This window comes from Lampetra fluviatilis, chromosome 57 (genome assembly GCF_964198595.1).
Source record: "Lampetra fluviatilis chromosome 57, kcLamFluv1.1, whole genome shotgun sequence".
In the NCBI taxonomy this organism is placed as follows: Eukaryota; Metazoa; Chordata; class Hyperoartia; order Petromyzontiformes; family Petromyzontidae; genus Lampetra; species Lampetra fluviatilis.
Genome location: NC_136331.1, coordinates 1,949,767 through 1,973,316, shown reverse-complemented (window position 1 = coordinate 1,973,316; position 23,550 = coordinate 1,949,767). Strand labels below are relative to the sequence as shown.

The window sequence follows — 23,550 nt, the reverse complement described above, 5'->3', positions numbered from 1 at the left end:
CATGCGGTGGCTGGGCATGCGGTGGCTGGGCATGCGGTGGCTGGGCATGCGGTGGCTGGGCATGCGGTGGCTGGGCATGCGGTGGCTGGGCATGCGGTGGCTGGGCATGCGGTGGCTGGGCATGCGGTGGCTGGGCATGCGGTGGCTGGGCATGCGGGCTACATGACCCAGCCAACGCAGCCTTGCCTTCCAGAGCTCACCGATGGGACTTGTCCAGATCTTTCAAGGATTTGTGAGCTCACACAATCCAGCCTGGTTAAACCTAGGATGGATCGTAGGCAAGCCAGCCTATATGTTTATAACCGGCGAAGATTTTCTATTAGCGGAGTCCACGTTTCGCAAGCATAGAGAAGGGAGGGAATGACCATGGCCGAGAAGACCTGAAGCTTCGTGCGGAGCGACAGACCAGGTAGCTTCCACACAGCGTTACACAACCGATGAAAAGATAATGCCGAGTGAGATTCCCCTGTAGTTGTTACAGTCTGTGCGGTCCCCCTTCTTAAAGAGGGGGACCACCAGGGCATCCTTCCAATCCTGCGGAACCCGTCCAGTGGTCCAGACTGTTGTTTTGATATCATGTAGGGCAGCCTGTGCACAAACGCCACCCTCCCTCAGCATTTCGTTTGGGAGATCTCTGCCCAGTGCCTTTCCTGGTCTCTGGATCACCTTCAGTACTTCCTCAACAGATGGCACCTCAGCCAGCCACTCACAGGGCGTGACTTCCTCCTCCAATATTTTGTGCTTAATTTATTGTCCCCACCCCCCCACCTCTGATGAGCACAGTTGGCTGGGTACGGTGCCAAAGAAGTTCAACGTAGACACACACATAGACACACACATAGACAACAACAACCGCCATTCGCCACTAAGTGGCGGTGACGTCACCACGACGCTTGTGCCAGGCCATGTGCACCTTGAGGCCACGTGAAGTGTCGAAACGCCCGCTGGCAGGAGGTCACGGGGCAGACCCAGGTAAACACACACACACATAGACACACACACAGACACACACATACACACACACATAGACACACACACACGTACACACACACACACACACGTACACATAGACAAAGATCCCCCGTATAGCCTTAACAGACTGTAGGGGCAAGTGCTGTTAGCGAGCACCTATGAAGGCCGGCACGGCACACGAGGGGGTGGGTGGCCAACACCACGCCCGACCGCCTTTGTCTCCCCAGTGGCGATGTTTACACACCGCACCAGGTACTCATTTAAGGCTGAGTCGACCTAGGGGATGCCCAGGACCGGTTCAGATAATCGTCACTGGTGTTAGCCTTGAAGTTGATTGTTGGTTGATTGAGACTAGGCTCTAAGGAAAGCTGTCTCGGGTGTGGACCAATCAACTTCAAGGACAGTGCATACATTATCAGAGTTGTGTTTTTTGTTTGCATTATGACTGCAGGTATTGTGGTCTATGCAAACATGACTCCTTGTAAAAAAAGGTGTAAGTTTTGTTGCCAGATAAAAGGGTAAAAAAACAATTATCATATGTTTTACTGGCAAATGAGGTACCAATGGAATAAGTCACCACCTTCAGTGGGCTTCCCCTGGTAGGATGGCGATAGTTGTTTGTGTTTCTTTCTCCTGCGTCAACAGTTCTTCTGCCGTGTGTCTCACCCGATGACGATTGCTTGAGTTGCGATCGAAACGTCGTCATCTATTAAGTTCCTCTCTACATGACTTTACCGAAAGAACCAAAGACTATTTGTGTGGTGTGAGGAATTTAGCATATTTATGGAAAATGCAGATATGGGATTAGTCACTACTTCTGGAATGCGTAGGAGGTAGGGGGGGACTCAAAGTCATATTATGCCCGTGCATTATGTAGGATTAGCAGCATTTTCCATAAATATGCTAAATTCCTCTGTTGATATGAAAATGCCATTGTCAAGGCGCCCTTCCTCCTCTAACCCAGCTTAAATATACGCTGCCAAGCCTGGTGGTGCTCATTCAGACGCTGTCTTTCCGACAGACCTGTTCTTCACCTGACGGCTGCTTGCGTTGTGGCCGAAACGTCGTGAGAATTGTATTTTGTTATGTTCTATTTTTATTATTTTATTATTTCCCTTCTACGTGACTTTACCGAAAGAACCGAGAAGATGAATCCCCGCAGTCACGAAAGCTTTAAATCGAAATTTATTTGTGTGTTGTGATTTGTTTACCTTTATAGTACTCTGCACTACTATCGTGTTTGTGTTACGTTTGTTGTTGTAACGTTCTTACCCCGTGCCCCTACTGGATATTTGCGAAAAAGAGCTTCATAGCTCATCGGATTCCGATGGGGGGGAAGGGGGTCAACGTTGACGTAGGGCATCGGACGCAGCGCAGCAGCAGCATGAGCAACGCGGAAAGATTTAAACGCACAGCCGTGAAATTAAATAACAATGCCACACAAAGCCACAGAGTCCAGGAGCCTCCACACATCACTAGTCAGCGGGCGAGTGTTTTTGATTGCTTGCTTGGTCCGTCAGCCTTGCTTGTGCACATCTGTTGTTGGGTTGGACGCGTGGGTGGGTAGCTGACGGCGCTCACAGGCAGGTAATGGCACGAGCGAACCAGTGGGCAAGCGGGTGATGGTCTTAGCGGGTGATGGCGCAAGCGAGCGAGCGAAGCAGTGGGCAAGCGGGTGATGGTCTTAGCGGGTGACGGCGCTTGCGGGCGATCGTGTGATGGCGCAAGCGAGCGAGCCAACGGGCGATGGAGCTGCTGGGCGGGCAGGTGGGCGAGTGGCAGCGCTAGCAAAGGGGCAAGCGAGCGAGTAATGGCGCAAGCGAGCAGGCGTGCGGGCGAGCGGGCGGGCGAGTGGTAGCGATAGCAATTAGGCGAGCGAACAGGCGAGCGAGTAATGGCGCGGGCGAGCGAGCGGGCGGACGATCGAGCGAGCGAGTGGTAGCGTTAGCAAATAGGCGAGCGAGTGAGTGAGCGAGCGAGCGAGCGGCGGCGCTAGCGAGCGGACAGGCGGGCGAGCGGCGGCGTTAGCGATGGCGCAAGCAAGCGGGCGGGCGGCAGCGCGGGCGGGTCGACGGCACTAGTGGGCGGGCAGATTGCGCCGGCGAATAGCGAGACGGTGCCGGCGGGCGGGCAGACGGTGCCGGCGGGCGGGCAGGTTGCGCTGGCAGTCGCTGCGCTTGATGGCCACGGCCGGGTAGCGGGCGCGGAGCTCCCCGACGAGGCGAGCGTCGACGCGCGAGCAGAACGACACGTCCAGCAGGCGCAGGTCGCGGCAGCTCCACAGCAGCTCCCAGAGCGCGCTGGCGCTCACCATGCGCGTGCCTGCACACGCACGCGGCGCCGCCACACGCACCACCCCCCGCGTAGCCTCAGCAGGGCGCCATGGGGACGAGCGCAGGGCGCTAACCGCTGCCCCGCCGCTCACTAACACCGTCGCCCACGTGTGTATACGTGTGTGTGTGTACGTGTGTGTGTGTACGTGTGTGTACGTGTGTGTACGTGTGTGTACGTGTGTGTGTGTCTGCCTAGTGGGGAGCGGTAGTGGAGTGGTTGGTGCTACGCCGCTCACTAACACCATCGCCCACGTGTGTACGTGTTTGTACGTGTGTGTGTACGTGTGTGTGTGTGTGTGTACGTGTGTACGTGTGTGTGTACGTGTGTGTACGTGTGTACGTGTGTGTGTACGTGTGTGTGTGTACGTGTGTGTGTGTGTACGTGTGTGTGTGTACGTGTGTGTGTGTGTACGTGTGTGTGTGTGTACGTGTGTGTGTGTGTGTGTCCGTGTGTGTGTGTACGTGTGTGTGTGTACGTGTGTGTGTGTGTGTACGTGTGTGTGTACGTGTGTGTGTGTGTACGTGTGTGTGTACGTGTGTGTGTGTGTGTGTCCGTGTGTGTGTGTACGTGTGTGTGTGTGTACGTGTGTGTGTGTGTCCGTGTGTGTGTGTACGTGTGTGTGTGTACGTGTGTGTGTGTACGTGTGTGTGTGTGTACGTGTGTGTGTGTGTCCGTGTGTGTGTGTACGTGTGTACGTGTGTGTGTGTACGTGTGTGTGTGTACGTGTGTGTGTGTGTGTGTACGTGTGTGTGTGTACGTGTGTGTGTGTGTGTGTACGTGTGTGTGTGTACGTGTGTGTGTACGTGTGTACGTGTGTGTACGTGTGTGTGTGTCTGCCTAGTGGGGAGCGGTAGTGGAGTGGTTGGCGCTACGCTGCACGATGAACACGGCGACCCGAGTTCGATTCTCACTCACGGCCACCGACAACGGTGACGATTATCTGAACCGGTCCTAGGTCGGCTCAGCCTCAAATGAGTACCTGGTGCGGTGTGTAAACATCGCCACTGGGGAGACAAAGGCGGCCGGGCGTGGTGCTGGCCACCCACCCCCTCGTATGCCGTGCCAGCCTTTATAGGCGCTCGCTAACAGCACTTGCCCCTACAGTCTGTTAAGGCTATATGGGCGATCTTTGTCTTTGTGCTCACATAACAAAGACAAAGATCTCCCATATAGCCTGTGACAGTCTGTTGGGGCAAGTGCTGTTAGCGTGTAACACCTATGAAGGCCGGCACGTCACACAATAGGGTGGGTGGCCAGCACCACGCCCGGCCACCTTTGTCTCCCCAGTGGCAATATTTACACACCGCACCAGGTACTCATTTGAGGCCGAGTCGACCTAGGGGAGGCCCAGGGCCGGTTCAGATAATCGTCACCGGTGTTGGCCGTGAGCGGGAATCGAACCCGGGTCGCCAGTTTCGTAGCGCAGCGTAGCGCTAACCGCTACACCCACCACTCCCCACACACACACCCACCGCTCCCCACACACACACCCACCGCTCCCCACACATACACACAGCCACGCACACACACCCCCGTGTAGCCTTCTAAAAGACGCCCCCCCCACCCCCGGCACGAGCGCCATCCGCGAGCAGCGGTGCCGCCTCACCCAGCTCCTCACCCAGTTCCTCACCCAGCTCCTCACCCAGCTCCTCACTCAAGCTCCTCACCCAAGCTCCTCACCCAAGCTCCTCACCCAAGCTCCTCACCCAAGCTCCTCACCCAAGCTCCTCACCCAGCTCCTCACCCAGCTCCTCACCCAGCTCCTCACCCAGCTGCTCACCCAGCTCCTCACCCAGCTCCTCACCCAGCTCCTCACCCAGCTCCTCACCCAGCTCCTCACCCAGCTGCTCACCCAGCTGCTCACCCAGCTCCTCACCCAGCTGCTCACCCAGCTCCTCACCCAGCTGCTCACCCAGCTCACCCAGGATGTCGAGCTGCTGGAGGCGAGGGCAGTGCCGCGCCAGCGCCGCCAGGTCGTGGTCGCCCACCGTGCGGTTGGCGGTGAGGTAGAGGCGGCGCAGCGCCGGCAGGCTGCGCGCCAGCAGCTGGAACACGCCGGTGCCGCTCTGCAGGCCCGAGCACCAGCCCAGGTCGAGCTCCTGCAAGGCAAGCGCAGCGCCGGTCATCCTCGTAGCAGCGGCGCCGGTCATCCTCGTAGCAGCAGCGGCGGCGGCTTTTTGGCCGACCGTCGGACAAAGGCGGTGGTCACCGCGCTCCTGTGGCCGTCTGGAACACTCTGTCGTCACTCGGAGCTATGCCACTTTCATATCATCATCTAGATTGACGAAGTAATTGCTTTAGAAATGCTTGTTGTGTTTTAGTGGTTGGCTACGTACGGTACAAAACAAGTCACGTAGGTAAAAAATTTAAATTAATAAAAGTAAAATAAAAATAAAATAAAAATCACGACGTTTCGGAGGCAACACAAGCTTCCGTCTTCAGGTGGAACCGTCACAGCACGACTGCTGTATCAAGTGAGAGAAATTCCAAGAAAACAGTCCTTGTATATATACTGGTTGAGGGTGGGAGGAGTCAAGGTAGGCCCTGAATATTATTTTTGTGAGGTTCGGTGCGGCTGAAGCACGCTGTTAGGAATGAGCCTTTGTTGTGTAGACTAGGTGCAGATGATGTACAGGTGCGTGTAAATGGGACTGAGCCTTTTGTTATGTAGAAGTGATGCGGCTGAAATCGCTGCCAGGAAATGAGTCTTTGTTGTGTAGAATGGTTGACTGAGCCTATTATTATGTAGAGGTGGTGCGACTGAAATTGTTGCCAGGAATGCTCCAAATGTTTAGTTAAATCTTTTTTGCATGGTTAATAACATCTTTCCAATGATAACTAAGTTTGTACCCATCATCACGATTGAAATTATGTCTGTGTTTGTATATCTGGATGGCCTCGTGTACAAACCTTTGATGGTAGCCAGGAGGTTTGCAGAGCACCTTGGTCTCGGAAAAGACAATTTCATGAGAGCCCACAGCGTTGTAGCAATGATCGGCAACGGTAGAAGAATCAGTTTTGACGTGCTTCAGATCTGACTTGTGCTCGCGGACACGATCAGAGATATGACGTTTCGTTTCTCCAATGTAGCAATCATCACAACTGCAACTCAGTTTGTAGACTCCAGGGTACTGTAAGTCAGGAATGACATCTTTCACAGATGGAATTAGATCACGGATTTTATGTACTGTACTGAATCAGACTTGGATCTTATGTTTGTTTAGAATTTTGGAGATCTTTTTGGTCACGCCTGCTATGTATGGTAACGTGATAGTTTTGATCGGAGTTTCAAGTGGCTGTTTCTGTGTGGTGGGAGAAACAGCTTGGCGGATGGTGCGGTCAGAGTATCCGTTCATCCTGAGGGCCCGATGTACATGCCTTAATTCACTGGCCAGGTGGTGTTGGTCAGAAATGCCATGAGCTCTGTGGTATAGCGTTTTGATGAGAGAATTCTTTTGAGATGGGTGGTGGTGGGAATCAGGTTTCAAGTAGGAATCTGTGTGGGTGGCTTTCCTGTAGACAGAATGTACCAAGGATCCGTCAGGTCTCCTCTCAAACAAAATATCTAAGAATGGTAGTTTACCATCTTTCTCCACTTCCATGGTGAATCTGATGGATGGGTGTCTGGAATTGATGTGGTCCAGGAAATGGTTCAATGCTGGGAGGCCATGTGGCCAAATGACGAAAGTGTCATCCACATACCTCTTCCACAGGGAAGGACGCAGGGTGGATGTCTGGATGGCGTCTGATTCAAACTTTTCCATGAACATGTTGGCTATCACTGGTGACAAGGGGGAGCCCATAGGGGTACCCTCATTCTGTTTGTAGAAGGTGTCATTCCAGGTAAAATAAGTGTTGGTGAGGCAATGCCTAACCAGCGCAGGTACATCCGAATTCAATCCATGTTGGATCAAGTCCTCAATTATTGTTAGGGTGTCAGGTACAGGAGAGTACCATGTCCTTGACCATAGAGACTAATTGGGTTGAGTTGACTACTGCCGAAGAGGTCTTGCCTGCGAAGGGAAGTAGAGTATCTGATAGAAACCGGGCCAGTTTGTAGGTAGGAGAGTTGATCGTCGACACGATGGGTCATAGCGGGGTGCCTTCTTTATGGATCTTGGGAAGACCACAGAGTCTGGGAGGTCTTGCCGCCGATGGTTTTAGAGAGGGACGTTTGGTTGGTTCGATTAGGGAAGTCGAACTCGTGATGATTTAGTTCGTTTTTGTCGTTAGGCTGTTAGTAGGATCGTTTTTAAGGACCTACTTAATGATGGGAGTTACACCATTGGAGCTGTGCCATTTTTAAATCATCATCTAGAACAGGGGCGGGGAACCTTGTTTCTGAAAAGGGCCATTTGGATATTCATAACATCATTCGCTGGCCATACAAAATGATCAACTTAAAAATTATCCCGTTATATTTGGTCAAACATTTAATTAACTCACCCCTAATGTGACGGCTGTAACTGCTTCTCTTTGGCGAGGCGTGTGATGTTAGCTGGTATTGATGATGTTGCTGCTACTCGCAACTGCTTTTCCAGGTTTTCTCCGAGATTTATTGAATTTCGAGTCGCGCCTGCGGTTGCCTTGGCAGGGCCACACCAAATGATGTCGCGGGCCTCGTACGGCCCGCGGGCCGGACGTTCCCCGCCCCTGATCGAGACTGACAAACTAATTTTATTTAGAGCTGCTGGTTGTTGTGTTTCATTTGTTGTTTCTTCCCGAGCACCACCGATTAGCGCGCTGAGTACGTACAGTGCCAGTGAGTGCGGTGGCTGTAGGTGTGGTACCTGTAGGTGAGTGAGGGTGGTACCTGTAGGTGAGTGCAGGACACGACGAGTTCGACGAGACCAACGTGCGTCACTCCGTGAAGCCTCCACGCGTCCAACGCCTCCAGGCGCGGGCAGGAGCGCGCCAGAGCGACCAGCACGTCGTCACCACTCTCCACCTGCACCCCGTCACCATCGTCATCATCGTCATCATCACCACCATGGTCATCACCGATCTCCACCTCGTCACCATCGTCACCATCGTCATCATCACCACCATCGTCACCGTCACCATCAACATCGTCACCACCACCATCACCACCATCGTCATCACCGCTCTCCACCTGCACCGCGTCACCATCGTCAGCGTCATCATCATCACCACCATCGTCATCACCGCTCTCCACCTGCACCGCGTCACCATGATCAGCGTCATCATCACCACCATCGCCACCGCCATTGTCATCATCAACATCGTCACCACCACCATCATCAGCGTCATCATCACCACCATCACCACTGTCATCATCAACATCGTCACCACCACCATCATCAGCATCATCATCATTACCACCATCGCCACCGCCATTATCAACATCATCACCACCACCATCATCAGCGTCATCATCATCACCACCATCGCCACCGCCATTGTCACCATCAACATCGTCACCACCACCATCATCATCAGTGCCATCATCACCACCATCGCCATGGTTATCATCAACATCGTCACCACCACCACCATCGTCGTCATCATCATCTCCATCGTCACCACACTCCGCCTACACTTCATCGTCACCACCACCACCACCATCGTCGTCATCATCATCAACAACACCAGCACCACCTTCACCATCAGGTGCTGGTGGCGGTGCGGTGTGCGGTGTGCGTGGCTCCACCATCTGTGGCGGTGCCCCGTGCGGTGTGCGTGGCGCCGTACCTGGACGCAGCTGCCGATGTTCAGGGTCTGGAGCTGTGGGCAGGCGCCGATGATCTCCGACAGCACCTCCTCCTGCGGCGACGTCGGTTCACACAGCCGCCAGCCGCACACAACCGACGAGGTCAGCTACAGCACCAATTCTTTCATCAGCAGCATCAGCGGTAGCTTCAGCAGCATCAGCATCATCGTCGTCGTCGTCATCAGCAGTAGCATCTGCAGCGTCATCATCGTCATCAGCAGCAGCATCATCATCGTCATCAGCAGTAGCATCAGCAGCATCATCGTCATCGTCGTCATCATCGTCATCAGCAATAGTAGCAGTAGCATCATCATCGTCGCCATCATCATCATCATCAGCAGCAGCATATTCATCGTCGTCATCATCATCGTCATCAGCAGTAGCATCAGCAGCATCATCGTCATCGTCGTCATCGTCGTCATCATCGTCATCAGCAATAGTAGCAGTAGCATCATCATCGTCGTCATCGTCATCATCATCATCATCAGCATATTCATCGTCATCGTCATCATCATCGTCATCAGCAGTAGCATCAGCAGTAGCATCAGCAGCGTCATCATCATCTTCCTCATCATTACCAGAAGCATCAGCAGCAGCATCATCATTGTCATCAGCAGCATCAGCAACATGATTATCGTTGTTGTCATCATCGTCATCAGCAGCATCACCATCGTCAGCCATGGCTAGGGATCGGAAACCTCAACTCAACTCTTGTTGATTGTTACCAGATGTACGGCCCCGCTGAGTCGTGTAGCTCTTTTCAGAAGCGACCTGGCCATTACGAATACTCTAAGCGCGTGACGTTGATTCTAAACGTGGAGGGAAAACCCGAAAGACCCTGAGAAAAATCCAAGCGATCACGGGGAGTGAGAGAGACACCGCAAACTCCACATATACAGGCGAGGTAGTTCCTATGATCACCGTTGCATTGCTTTGATAGATTTATTTTGGTGATTTCGAAAACGTTTTGGTTTAGCCATATTTGTTTGTTGTAGTACAGAGTTAGACTGATAAATTTAATCTAAGTTGTCTTATGGTTGTTATTGTTTGACTTGCATCCCACTGGGATTTTTTCACACAGCATTGATATACGGTGCTTTTTCTGGAAGACTTTGCTGATTTTCTCCTGGATTTTTCTTTTTGCGCGTAGCCACTTGAAGATGTTTCTTGTTCATGTTTTTGTTTGTTGCGGTTGCACCCGATGCAAGAGCCGAATGGCTAACAGGGCTATACCACCATTGGAACCTCATTTGCCAGTAAAAAACATGATAATTGTTTTTTTACCCTTCTATCTGGCAACAAAACTGACACCTGCAGGTATTGTGGTCTATGCAAACATGACTCCTTGTAAAAGAGGTGTCAGTTTTGTTGCCAGATAGAAGGGTAAAAAAACAATTATCACGATGATGATGTCGTACACAAGACAAAGATCCCCCGTGTACCCTTTACAGGGCTGTTCGGGACAAGTGGCGTTAGAGAGCTCCGATCAGAATTTAGAATATCAGAATACAAATTTTACTCCGGAGGAATCTGACGAGCCAGAAAGCTCTTTTTCACAGCTGGAACGGCACACGGCGGGGGTGGGGTGGGCAGCATCACAACGCCCTTAGACCCCGTCTCCCCCAGCGATGATGTTTACACCTCGAACGGCATCACGCCCAATCCGTTCTCCTATAACGCTCGTCTGTTCACAACGCGCATTGGGTATTGAACGCTGAAACTGAAAACATCTCCTGGCCACGGTGGTGGAATTCTTCCACGGCTCTGCTGCAGTCCGGCTTAGTGCACCGCCCAGTGGCAGCTGCCCCCGGATGGCGCAAGCTGCACGTGCAGCGCCGGCGCTGCGCGTGGGTCACGTCTGCCAGGACGGGGCGACCGTTGTTCCGTGGTTTGTTACCAAACTCGGTGTTTAAGACTATCACGCCAAGTAAGATGATGCTTATATACGTGTGTAAACCCGTAAACCCATAAGGTGTACACGTGTTCTTGCACAGGGAAATCGAGTTTTCAGGTCTATACGGCGTACAGACGTTTCAATACGGGCAAGATAAAATAATGTTTGTCTCTTCTTGGTTCTTTCGGTAAAGTCACGTATAAGGGAAGTAATAAAATAATAAAAATAATAAAAATAAAACATAATAAAACAATTCTCACGACGTTTCGGCCACAACGCAAGCAGCCGTCCTCAGGCGAAGAATGAGAACATTATCAAGCTAGGAGCTTATATAGGTGTAGCGAGGAGGAGCGCCTTAACAAAAGAATGTGCATATGAAGAGGAATTTAGCATACCAATGGGCAATGCGTAGGGGGTGGGCGGAGGGGTTTCAAAGTCCCATTATGCCCATGCATTATGCAGGATCAACAGCACCACGGGGGGGGCGCAAGGAACAGCGTTAATAAAGGAAAGGAATGTTAGTGATATGTAGCTGCATTTGCCAAACAACCACGTAGAAAACCAAAGTGAAAACTACATAAAAAACTAAAATATAAACTGATACTTACTATACTCTACAATAAGCTGAGTTACTAACAACAAATAATAAATTACAATTCTACGTCGTAAGAAGTATATAATATACTTCCATCTAAACTTTATTCTCTTAGCATATACAGTACTATATACTGCCATAGATAAACCCAACATTAAATTATATACTGTATTGCTGTAAACCACCCTATACTTTATACATTTTAATATAACACTATGTATTATTCAACTCACCCTAATGTGTATCGAAATGGTTTATTACGTCCTTCCAATGATTGCTAAGCCTGAATCCATCTTCTCGGTTAAAATTGTCTCTGTGTTTGTATATGAGAGATTCGTTCATGAAGCGATCCACATATACAAACACAGAGACAATTTTAACCGAGAAGATGGATTCAGGCTTAGCAATCATTGGAAGGACGTAATAAACCATTTCGATACACATTAGGGTGAGTTGAATAATACATAGTGTTATATTAAAATGTATAAAGTATAGGGTGGTTTACAGCAATACAGTATATAATTTAATGTTGGGTTTATCTATGGCAGTATATAGTACTGTATATGCTAAGAGAATAAAGTTTAGATGGAAGTATATTATATACTTCTTACGACGTAGAATTGTAATTTATTATTTGTTGTTAGTAACTCAGCTTATTGTAGAGTATAGTAAGTATCAGTTTATATTTTAGTTTTTTATGTAGTTTTCACTTTGGTTTTCTACGTGGTTGTTTGGCAAATGCAGCTACATATCACTAACATTCCTTTCCTTTATTAACGCTGTTCCTTGCGCCCCCCCCGTGGTGCTGTTGATCCTGCATAATGCATGGGCATAATGGGACTTTGAAACCCCTCCGCCCACCCCCTACGCATTGCCCATTGGTATGCTAAATTCCTCTTCATATGCACATTCTTTTGTTAAGGCGCTCCTCCTCGCTACACCTATATAAGCTCCTAGCTTGATAATGTTCTCATTCTTCGCCTGAGGACGGCTGCTTGCGTTGTGGCCGAAACGTCGTGAGAATTGTTTTATTATGTTTTATTTTTATTTTTTTTATTATTTTATTACTTCCCTTCTACGTGACTTTACCGAAAGAACCAAGAAGATGAATCCCTGCAGTCACGAAAGCTTTAAATCGAAATTTAATGTTTGTCTGTCTGTTTGCGTTTCTCGCTTGTGATGGGACATTGCAGGATGAACTTTGAGATTTATTAGCTACCAATAAAGTCTGAATTGGTCTGTAATAAGGTAGGCATTGACAGGTAGGCGTTTATCAAAATGATGATTAAGATTGCAATCATGACGATGATGATGATGATGACCATGATGGTGATACTGATGACACACATGCACAAAGATCCCCCGTGTAGTCTGTAACAGACTGTCGGGGCAAGTGCTGATAGCGAGTAGCACCTGTGAAGGCCGGCACGGCACACTAAGGGGATCGGTGGCCAGAACTACGCCCGGCCACCTTTGTCTCCCCAGTGGCGATGATTACACATCGCACTAGGTACTCATTTGAGGCTGAGTCGACCTAGGGGGAGAGTCACGGACCAGTTCAGATAATCGTCACTGGTGTTGGCCATGAGCGGAAATCCAACTCGGGTAACCGGGTTCATAGCGCGCCATCCTAACCACTACACTACCGCTCCCACCACACACACACACACGTCACACACAAACACACACGTATACACACACACAAGCACGTGACGTCACCACGACGCTTGTGCCAGGCCATGTGCACCTTGAGGCCGCGTGAAGTGTCGAACGTCCGCATGCAGGAGGTCACGGGGCAGACCCAGGTGCCACGGGTCGACTGACTGAGATGACCGAGATGACTGGCTAATGCACCACCTGTGCCCCTACTGTGCCAACTCGCTGTGCTTTAGCCACCCGGCGCTCCGCTCGTTGTTGTGAGCGTCGCTCCTCCGCCCTCCGTTGATGTTGGAGGGCGACTGCCTCCAACTGCCCAGTAGCGTCCTTCACGAGCCTCCTCCACAGAGGCCGATCTTGACACCGCTGGTACCAGTCATCGGCAAGTCCACTCAGCTCCACGTCCTCCTGTACCACATCACTCCATCTCTTCTCTAGCCCGTGCCGCGCCCGTTTAGCCCCCTCGATCCGGCCGAACAAAAGCTGTTTGGGCATGCGGTGGCTGGGCATGCGGGCTACATGACCCAGCCAACGCAGCCTTGCCTGCCGGAGGAGCTCACCGATGGGACTTTGTCCAGATCTTTCGAGGATTTGTGAGCTCCTCACACAATCCAGCTGGTTAAACCCAGGATTGATCGTAGGCAGGCCAGCCTAAATGTTTCTAACACGCATGTGTACACACACACGTGTACACACACACACAAGCACGTGTACACACACACACGTGTACACACACACGTGTACACACACAAGCACATGTACACACACACGTGTACACACACACACACAAACACGTGTACACACACACACGTACACACAAGCACATGTACACACACGCACGTACGTCCACGCCGGTGCGGTAGAGGTTGAGGTGGCGCAGTTCGTGCAACGAAGCGAGGGGACGGAAGGTCGACGCCGGCTGCAGCGTGCCGGCACCGGCGGCACCGGCAGCACCGGCACCGGCGGCGGTGGTGGCGGTGGTGGCGGCGGCGGTGTCGCGGCAGCAGGAGAGGTCGAGCGCCCGCAGCGCCGGGCAGCAGCGCGCGATGGCGCCCACACTCTCCTCCGTCACAAACTCGCAGCACGACAGCTCCAGCCGCAACAGCCCCCGCCCGCAGCCCTCCAGGAAGCTGTGGGGGGCGGGGGGGGGGACGTGGGGGCGGTGGGGGGGGGCAGGCACCACACAACAGATACACAAAGATAAAGATCATAATCCACCCACCGTCTAACCCACTAACCCACTCCCGATTCACTCACCCACCCACTCTCAATTCACTCACCCACCCACTCTCTAACCCACTCACCCACTCTCTAACCCACTCACCAAAACCCACTCTCTAACCCACTCACCCACACTCGATTCACTCACCCACCCACTCTCTAACCCACTCACCCACCCACTCGCCCACCCACTCTCTAACCCACTCACCGACCCACCCTCTAACCCACTCGCCCACCGACTCTCTAACCCACTCACTTTCTAACCCACTCACCCACTTACCAATCCACCCACCCACCCTCTCACTATCGCTGCACGCACCCACCCACTCTCTAACCCACTCACCCACTCTCAATTCACTCACCCACCCACTCTCTAACCCACTCCCGATTCACTCACCCACCAACTCTCTAACCCACTCACGCCCTCTCTATTCACTCACCCGCCCAGCCTCTAACCCACTCACCCATTCTCGATTCACCCACCCACTCTCTATTCAGTCACCCGCCCAGCCTCTAATCCACTCACCCAGTCTTTATTCACTCACCCACTCACTCTCTCACCCACACACCCACTTTCCAATCCACCCACCCACTCACTATCGGTGCACTCACCCACCCACTCTCTAACCCACTCACCCACTCTCAATTCAATCACCCACCCACCCTCTAACCCACTCACCCATTATCGATTCACTCACTCACCCACTCTCTAACCCATTCACCCACTCTCAATTCACCCACCCACCCTCTAACCCACTCTCAATTCACCCACCCACCCTCTAACCCACTCTCAATTCACTCACCCACCCTCTAACCCACTCACCCACTCCCGATTCACTCACCCACCCACTCTCTAACCCACTCACCCACTCCCGATTCACTCACCGACCCACTCTCTAACCCATTCACCCACTCTCAATTCACTCACTCACCCACTCTCTAACCCACTCACCAACCCACTCTCTAACCCACTCACCCACCCACTCTCTAACCCACTCAACCACTCTCAATGCACTCACTCACCCACCCTCTAACCCACTCACCCACCCACCCTCTAACCCACCCACCCACTCACTCTCTAACCCACTCACCCACTTACCAATCCACCCACCCTCTCACTCTCTAACCCACTCGCCCACCCACTCTCTAACCCACTCACCCACCCACTCTCTAACCCACTCGCCCACCCACTCTCTAACCCACTCGCCCACCCACTCTCTAACCCACCCACTCTCTAACCCACCCACTCTCTAACCCACCCACTCTCTAACCCACCCACTCTCTAACCCACCCACCCACACTCGATTCACTCACTCACCCACCCTCTAACCCACTCGCCCACTCTTGACACTCCATCACTCGCTCTGCCTCCCTGTCGCCGGTGCCCGCGCCGCTGAGAGGGGGAGGTGAGAGGGGTGGGGGGGTGGTGATTGGGGGGGGGGGGGGGTGGAGCTTTGGCCTCACCGCACGAACCCCCCGACAGTGACGAGGCCGCGCCCCCCGGCCCAGGAGAGGCCCAGGGCCTGCGTGTGAGTGCAGCGCGGCGCCAGCGCCTGCAGCTGCGCGTCGCCCACGCTGGGCCAGTAGGGGCGCAGGTCGAGCCGCTGGTACTGCGCCGGGTCCTCGGCGTGCGCCCGCAACAGGCGGCACGTGCGGCACAGGCGGCACAGGTCCCGCAGCGGCACGTGGGACAGGATCAGCTGGATCAGCTGTGCGGGTGGGGGGGTGGGGGGGGCGGGCAGGCGGGAGAGTTTTGGAGAGTGAGTAGGTGGGTGGGTGGGAGAGTGGGTGGGTGGGTGGGAGAATGGGTCGGTAGGTGGGTGGAACAATAAGTGGGTGGGTGGGAGAGTGAGTGGGTGGGTGGGTGGGTAGGTGGGTGGAAAAGTGAGTGGGTGGGTGGATTGGAGAGTGAGTGAGTGGGTGGGTGGGAGAGTGGGTGGGTGGGAGAGTGGGTGGGTGGGAGAGTGGGTGGGTGGGTGGGAGAGTGGCAAAGTGAGTGGGTAGGTGGGTGGAAGAGTGAGTGGGTGGGTGGGAGAGTGAGTGGGTGGGTGGGTAGGTGGGTGGAAAAGTGAGTGGGTGGGTGGATGGGAGAGTGAGTGAGTGGGTGGGGGAGTGGGTGGGTGGGTGGGAAAGTGAGTAGGTGGGTGGGTGGGAGAGTGGGAAATTGATTGAGTAGGTGGGAGAGTGAGTGGGTGGGAGAGTGAGTGGGTGGGTGGGAGAGTGAGTGGGTGGGTGGGTAGGTGGGTGGAAAAGTGAGTGGGTGGGTGGATGGGAGAGTGAGTGAGTGGGTGGGGGAGTGGGTGGGTGGGTGGGAAAGTGAGTGGGTGGGTGGGAGAGTGGGAAATTGATTGAGTAGGTGGGAGAGTGAGTGGGTGGGAGAGTGAGTGGGTGGGTGGGAGAGTGAGTGGGTGGGTGGGTAGGTGGGTGGAAAAGTGAGTGGGTGGGTGGATGGGAGAGTGAGTGAGTGGGTGGGGGAGTGGGTGGGTGGGTGGGTGGGAAAGTGAGTGGGTGGGTGGGAGAGTGGGAAATTGATTGAGTAGGTGGGAGAGTGAGTGGGTGGGAGAGTGAGTGGGTAGGTGGGAGAGTGAGTGGGTGGGTGGGTAGGTGGGTGGAAAAGTGAGTGGGTGGGTAGATGGGAGAGTTAGTGAGTGGGTGGGGGAGTGGGTGGGTGGGTGGGAAAGTGAGTGGGTGGGTGGGTGGGAGAGTGGGAAATTGATTGAGTAGGTGGGAGAGTGAGTCGGTGGGAGAGTGAGTGGGTGGGTGGGAGAGTGAGTGGGTGGGTGGGTAGGTGGGTGGAAAAGTGAGTGGGTGGGTGGATGGGAGAGTGAGTGGGTGGGAGAGTGGGAAATTGATTGAGTAGGTGGGAGAGTGAGTCGGTGGGAGAGTGAGTGGGTGGGTAGGAGAGTGAGTGGGTGGGTGGGTGGGTGGGTAGTTGGGTGGAAAAGTGAGTGGGTGGGTGGATGGGAGAGTGAGTGAGTGGGTGGGGGAGTGGGTGGGTGGGTGGGAAAGTGAGTGGGTGGGTGGGAGAGTGGGAAATTGATTGAGTAGGTGGGAGAGTGAGTGGGTGGGAGAGTGGGTAGATTGTCGGGTGAGTGGGTGGGTATGGGAGTGGGTGGGTGGGTGCATGAGTAGGTGAGTGCATGGGTGAGTAGATGGGCCAGTGATTGGGTGGGGGTATGGGTTTGTAGTTGGGTGATTGAGTGGGTGTGATGGTGGATGAGTGGGTTGGTGGGCTAGTGAGTTGGTGAGTGTGTGAGTGAGTTAATGAGTGATGGGGTGGGTGAGTGATGGTGTGTGTGTGAGTATGCGTGAGTGAGTGGTAAGAGTGAATTAGAAGCGTGTGAATGCATGGGTGAGTGAAGTGCGGAGCGGTGGTGCAGCGGTTAGCGCATTGCACGATGAACCCGGCCAGCCAAGTTCACTTCCCGACACCAGTGATGATTATCTCAACCGGTCCTGGACCTCCCCTAGGTCGACTCGGCCTCGAATGAGTACCTGGTGCGCGGTGTGTTAACATCGCCACCGGCGTGGTGGTGCTGGCCACCCACCCCCTCGTGTGCCGTGCCGGCCTTCATAGGTGCTCTCAAACAGCACTTGCCCCGACAGTCTAAGGTTATATGGGGGATCTTTGTCTTTGTGAGTGAGGTCGCTGTCCCCTCACCTCGTATGGCAGCAAGTCAAAGTAGCCATTTCCGCTGCCAGCCTCCGAGCTCCTGGTGGCCTGAGGCATCTTCTCGTTGACCTTCCACCCATCTCCTCCGCATCCACCATCGCCGCCACCACCATCACCGTCATCCTCATGATCACCGTTGACGTCACCACCATCATTGTCGTCGTCGTCATCGCCATCGTCGTCGTCATAGTCGTCGTCGTCGTCATCATCAACGTCATCGTCGTCGTCGGCATCGTCATCGGCCTCGGCGTCGTCACCGTTGCTCCCTCCTCGCCCGCGGCCGGCGCGCTCCTCGGCGCGCCCCACCGGTCGGTGCGGGGGGCCGGTGGCGGTGGCGGTGGTGGTGGCGGCCACGCCGCGCAGCACCACGGCGTCCAGCTCGGTGTAGTAGTCGCACAGCGAGCAGTCCAGCTCCAGGCGCAGCAGCTCTGTCGCAAAACCCGGCCGGCGGATCCGCGGGCAGAACTCCCGCGACCGGTTCGCTCCCAGCAGCCTGGGGGGGCCCGACCACAGCGTCGCCCAGCTGGGGGGGTGGGGGGTGGGGGGCAGGGGGCAGGGGGAGGGGCCGGGGGGAGATGTGAGGAGACGTGAGATGAGATGTCGGGAGACGCGGGGAGACGTGGGGTGATGCGGGGAGATGTGGGCAGACGTGAGATGAGATGTCGGGAGACATGGGGTGATGCGGGGAGATGTGGAAAGACACGGGGAGATGCGGGGTGACATGGGGAGATGCAGGGAGACGCGGGGATATGCGGGGAGACACGGGGAGACGTGGGGTGACATGGGGAGACGCAGAGAGACGGGGGGAGATGCGGGGAGACATGGGGAGATGCGGGATGACGTGGGGAGACGTGGAATGAGATGTCAGGAGGATGTGAAGAGACACGGGGAAGCGTTTGTCTACTATTCAGCTGTTCCGCTTCTGCTACCTGCCGAGGTTTGGCACGGCCAGCACCACGCCCGGTCGCTACCACCACTCCCCGTCACCTCGCCCCATTCACACACCCCCATCACCTCTCACCACAGCTTCAATGTGTTTCACAACAGACTGCTGGGGCAAGTGCTGTTAGAAGCACCAATTCAGACCAGCACACAAGGTGTTAAGTGGCCAGCACCACGATCGGCCACCTGATTTGAGGCTGAGTCGACCTAGGGGACCGGTTCAGATAATCGCCACCGATGTTGGCCGTGATGAGCGGGATTTTAACTCGGGTCACCGAATTCATGGCCCACCGCGCTAACCGCTGCACCACCGCTCCTCACACCAGCACCACAAGCACCGCCATCGCGATCACCGCCACCACAACCACTGCCTCTGATTAGCACGGTGGGCTACGTACGGTGCGAAAGAAGTTCAACATACTTACCACCACCGCCACCATTACCACCACCGTCACCACCAGCAGCAGCACCACCGCCACCATCACCACCATCGTCACCACCACCGCCACTAGCACCACCACCGCCACCACCACCGCCACTAGCACCACTGTCACCGCCATCACGGCCACCATTACCACCACCGTCACCACTACCAGCAGCACCACCGCCACCATCACCGCCACCGCCACCACCGTCACCACCACCATCGTCACCACCACCGCCACTAGCACCACCACCGCCACCACCACCACCATTACCACCACTGTCACCGCCATCACGGCCACCATTACCACACACTGTCACCACTACCAGCAGCACCACCGCCACCATCACCGCCACCGCCACCGCCACCACCGTCACCACCACCATCGTCACCACCACCGCCACTAGCACCACCGCCACCGCCACCACCGCCACCACCACCATCGTCACCACCACCGCCACTAGCACCACCACCACCGCCACCACCACCACCGCCACCACCACCACCGCCGTCACCACCACCACCACCATCGTCACCACCACCGCCACTAGCACCACCACCGCCGCCACCACCACCACTGCCACCATCACCACCATCAGCAGCACCACCGCCGCCACCACCACCACCACCGTCACCACCAGCAGCAGCACCACCGCCACCATCACCACCATCGTCACCACCACCACCACTAGCACCACCACCGCCACCACCACCGCCACTAGCACCACCACCGCCACCACCACCGCCACTAGCACCACTGTCACCGCCATCACGGCCACCATTACCACCACCGTCACCACTACCAGCAGCACCACCGCCACCATCACCGCCACCGCCACCACCGTCACCACCACCATCGTCACCACCACCGCCACTAGCACCACCGCCACCACCACCACCGCCACCACCACCACCACCACCATCGTCACCACCACCGCCACTAGCACCACCACCACCGCCACCACCACCACCGCCACCACCACCACCGCCACCACCACCACCACCGTCACCACCACCACCACCACCACCATCGTCACCACCATCGCCACTAGCACCACCACCGCCGCCACCACCACCACTGCCACCATCACCACCATCAGCAGCACCACCGCCGCCGCCACCACCACCACCACCACCGCCACCACCACCACCACCGCCACCAGCAGCATCTCTCACCGCGGCCCCTTCCCGTCGGCCCCGGCGCCGCTCTCCCTGGCGAGGATGCGGACAACGGTGCCGGGGTTGTAGACCTCCAGCACGCCGACGGAGCTCGGGCGCACGGCGCGAGCGAACGCCACCTCCACAAAGTCGCGGGCGCGGAACGCCGGCGGGGCGCGCGCCGGCGGGGCCGCCCCCCGCTGCCACCAGCGGCCGTAGGTGCGCGGCACGGCCGCCTGCGTCACGTCGCCGTGCGCCGGGAAGACGCTGGGCGGCCCCGCCAGGTTCCCCATGGTGTAGGAGAGGCTGCCCTCCGAGCCGTACTGCGAGCTGGGACCACCCCGGTGCCGTGTGGGGACGGGGTGGGGGGAGCGTAGCCGGGTGGGGGGGGGTAGAGGGCGAAGACGTTCAAGGTGATTTTCGATTGACCGGATGATCAAAGCGATAACGCTGGTCAACACACTTTTTTCTGGCATAAGGTATTCCAACGGTTTTAAGGTAATTTTTGGGCGCTGATTTCAAATCTGGCATCAGTTTTTGTCTATCACATCAGGTTGCATTTTTTATAAAAACTGCAGAAGAAAAATATTAAATAAATGTGGATATCTACATAAAATGATATTATAAACACACTATCCTAAAAATACAGCACCATATTTTAACACTAAAGCAGTCACTGACTCGCAACAACTTGCAATCATAAGTGACAGAGTTAATTTCGGGTAAAATCAATGAAAATGGGGTATGCCGATAGCATAAAAATTAGATGTGCAAATCTGAGATCAGATTTGGAATCAGCACCCTGAAATTAGTCTAAAACAGCTGCAAAAGTCCAGGCCAGAAAAACATGTTTTTTTTGTTGACCAGTGTAATCGGGAGAGCAATCGATTGCTTAAGTGATCGGACTACAGCCCAGCTCTGGTCCAGTCCCACGTGCAAACAAAGATCCCCCGTGTAGCCTTAACAGACTGTTGGGGCAAGTGCTGTTAGCGAGCAGCACCTATGAAGGCCGACACGGCACACGAGTGGGTGGGTGGCCAGCACCGCGCCCGGTCGCCTTTGTCTCCCCAGTGGCGATGTTTACACACCGCACCAGGTACTCATTTGTGGCTGAGTCGACCTTGGGGAGCCCCTGCACCGATTAAGAAACTCATCGCTAATGTTGGCCGCGAGCGGGAATCGAGATCGGATCGCCGGGTTCGTAGCGCAGCGCGCTAACCGCTACTCCACCACTCTCCACGCACGCACGCACTCACGCACCCTCACGCACACACGCACGCACGCACCCTCACGCACACACGCACGCACGCACCCTCACGCACACACACACGCACGCACACACTCGCGCACCTGAAGTCGACCACCTGCGACGCGTACTGACTGAAGACCAGGTTCGACTCCGCCCCAGGGAGAGCGTCCGTCTCCTCTTCCGACAATGAGACATCGACGGCGACATCATCGCCTCCTCGCCCTCCTCCACCATCGTCAGCAGCGCCACGGTGGCCGGCGCCGGCATCGAAGGCCGGTGGTTGAGAGTGGGCGAAGGGCAGGTGCCGTAGGCAGGTGTAGTACACGGCGGTCAGGACCGTCAGCATGAGGTGCAGGGGAGGAGGAAACGGGCCAGCCCTGTTGTGCAGGCACACCAATCCGCATTGATCCAGCCACTCGTCGATTAGCCTAGCCACTATCTCATTGATTAGCCCAGCCACTCACTCATTGATTAGCCCAGCCACTCACTTATTGATTAGCCCAGCCACTCACTCATTGTTAGCCCAGTCACTCGTCGATTAGCCCAGCCACTCACTCATTGATTAATCCAGCCACTCACCCATTGATTAGCCCAGCCACTCGTCGATTAGCCCAGCCACTCACTCATCGATTAGCCCAGCCACTCGCTCATTGATTAGCCCAGCCACTCGCTCATTGATTAGTCCAGCCACTCACTCATTGATTATCCCAGCCACTCACTCATTGAATAGCCCAGCCACTCACTCATTGACTACCTTAGCCACTCACTCATTGATTAGCCCAGCCACTCACTCATTGATTAGCCCAGCTATCCCAGCTAGATCCTGACAGGTGAGGGTCTGTGCAGGTGAGGGCTTGGACGGGTGAGTGTGGGTGGTGGTGGTGGACCTTGCATGCTGCTTGCGAATGTGCAGTGGCAGAGAGTTCCAGACGGCTACTGGGGCAGCAGCAGCAGCAGCTCACAATGCGCAAGCTGCCGATGCTGTTGATGATGCAAATGAGCCTCACAACACCGGCTAGCCCCGTCTCTACGACCCATGGTAACAATGGTAACCGTGGCAACGCGCTAACTACTGTACGTCTCGCAATGCCAACAGCTGGTGACTGTGCAATTACCTTATTGCAGACCAATTCAGACCTTATTGGTCACCCCGTGCCCCCTTATAAACTTCAACGTTCATCCTACAAAGTCACCATCACAAGGGTAGAAACAACAAGACATTTATCGGGCGAGTTGGCGTCCGAGTTCAACTTTCGCTCGCGAAGACCACGAACCACTCACACGGTCGACTTGAGGCCTTCCCCCTGCGTTGACTGCGGGGTGACGTCACCGCGAGAGTGTAAACACACGCCATGACGTCAGCCGCTAGCGTGTAAACACACGCCATGAAGCGGTGACGTCACCGCGACCGTGTAAACACACGCCATGACGTCGGCCGCGAGCGTGGGGAAACGCACACGCGCGCAGTGACGTCATCGCGTCCCGCGGCGACGCGTTACGTCACGGGAAGCGTCGTGCTACGTCCACATCCGGGACCGTGCGTCGTGACGTCATTTAAAAGAAACCTGTGTGATGTCACCGTGCACCAACGGGCCCAAGGGAGCAACGCCTACGTCACGGTTACAGCGTGTTGTGCGGACGCGCTTTGCCGGTGGCCGGACTGTGCGTCGTGACGTCGCGACCCGTACGTCATGACGTACA

The 23,550-nt window shown here is 55.0% G+C and overlaps 1 protein-coding gene across 1 annotated transcript; it reads right to left on the bottom strand.

The window, feature by feature from the left end:
- Nucleotides 1-2,441: 2,441 nt before the first annotated feature.
- On the bottom strand, nucleotides 2,442-23,175 carry FBXL4 (F-box and leucine rich repeat protein 4). The gene is made up of 10 exons (XM_078880312.1): nucleotides 23,131-23,175; nucleotides 21,951-22,226; nucleotides 20,619-20,930; nucleotides 18,065-18,599; nucleotides 15,868-16,112; nucleotides 14,027-14,312; nucleotides 9,019-9,090; nucleotides 8,120-8,254; nucleotides 5,228-5,405; nucleotides 2,442-3,294 (listed from the first exon to the last, which is right to left on the bottom strand). Exons 2-10 carry the CDS (start codon nucleotides 22,193-22,195, stop codon nucleotides 3,050-3,052), a joined length of 2,253 nt encoding a protein of 750 aa, XP_078736438.1. The 5' UTR covers nucleotides 22,196-22,226; nucleotides 23,131-23,175; the 3' UTR covers nucleotides 2,442-3,049.
- Nucleotides 23,176-23,550: the final 375 nt, after the last annotated feature.

Coding starts and splice junctions, on each gene's coding strand:
- FBXL4 (XM_078880312.1), bottom strand. CDS start 22,195: ATGCTGACGGTCCTGACCGCCGTGTACTACACCTGCCTACGGCACCTG. Junction 14,313..15,867: donor ACTGTCGGGGGGTTCGTGCG/GTGAGGCCAAAG, acceptor CGCCCCCCACAG/CTTCCTGGAGGGCTGCGGGC. Junction 3,295..5,227: donor CCAGCAGCTCGACATCCTGG/GTGAGCTGGGTG, acceptor GTGCGTGTGCAG/GCACGCGCATGGTGAGCGCC.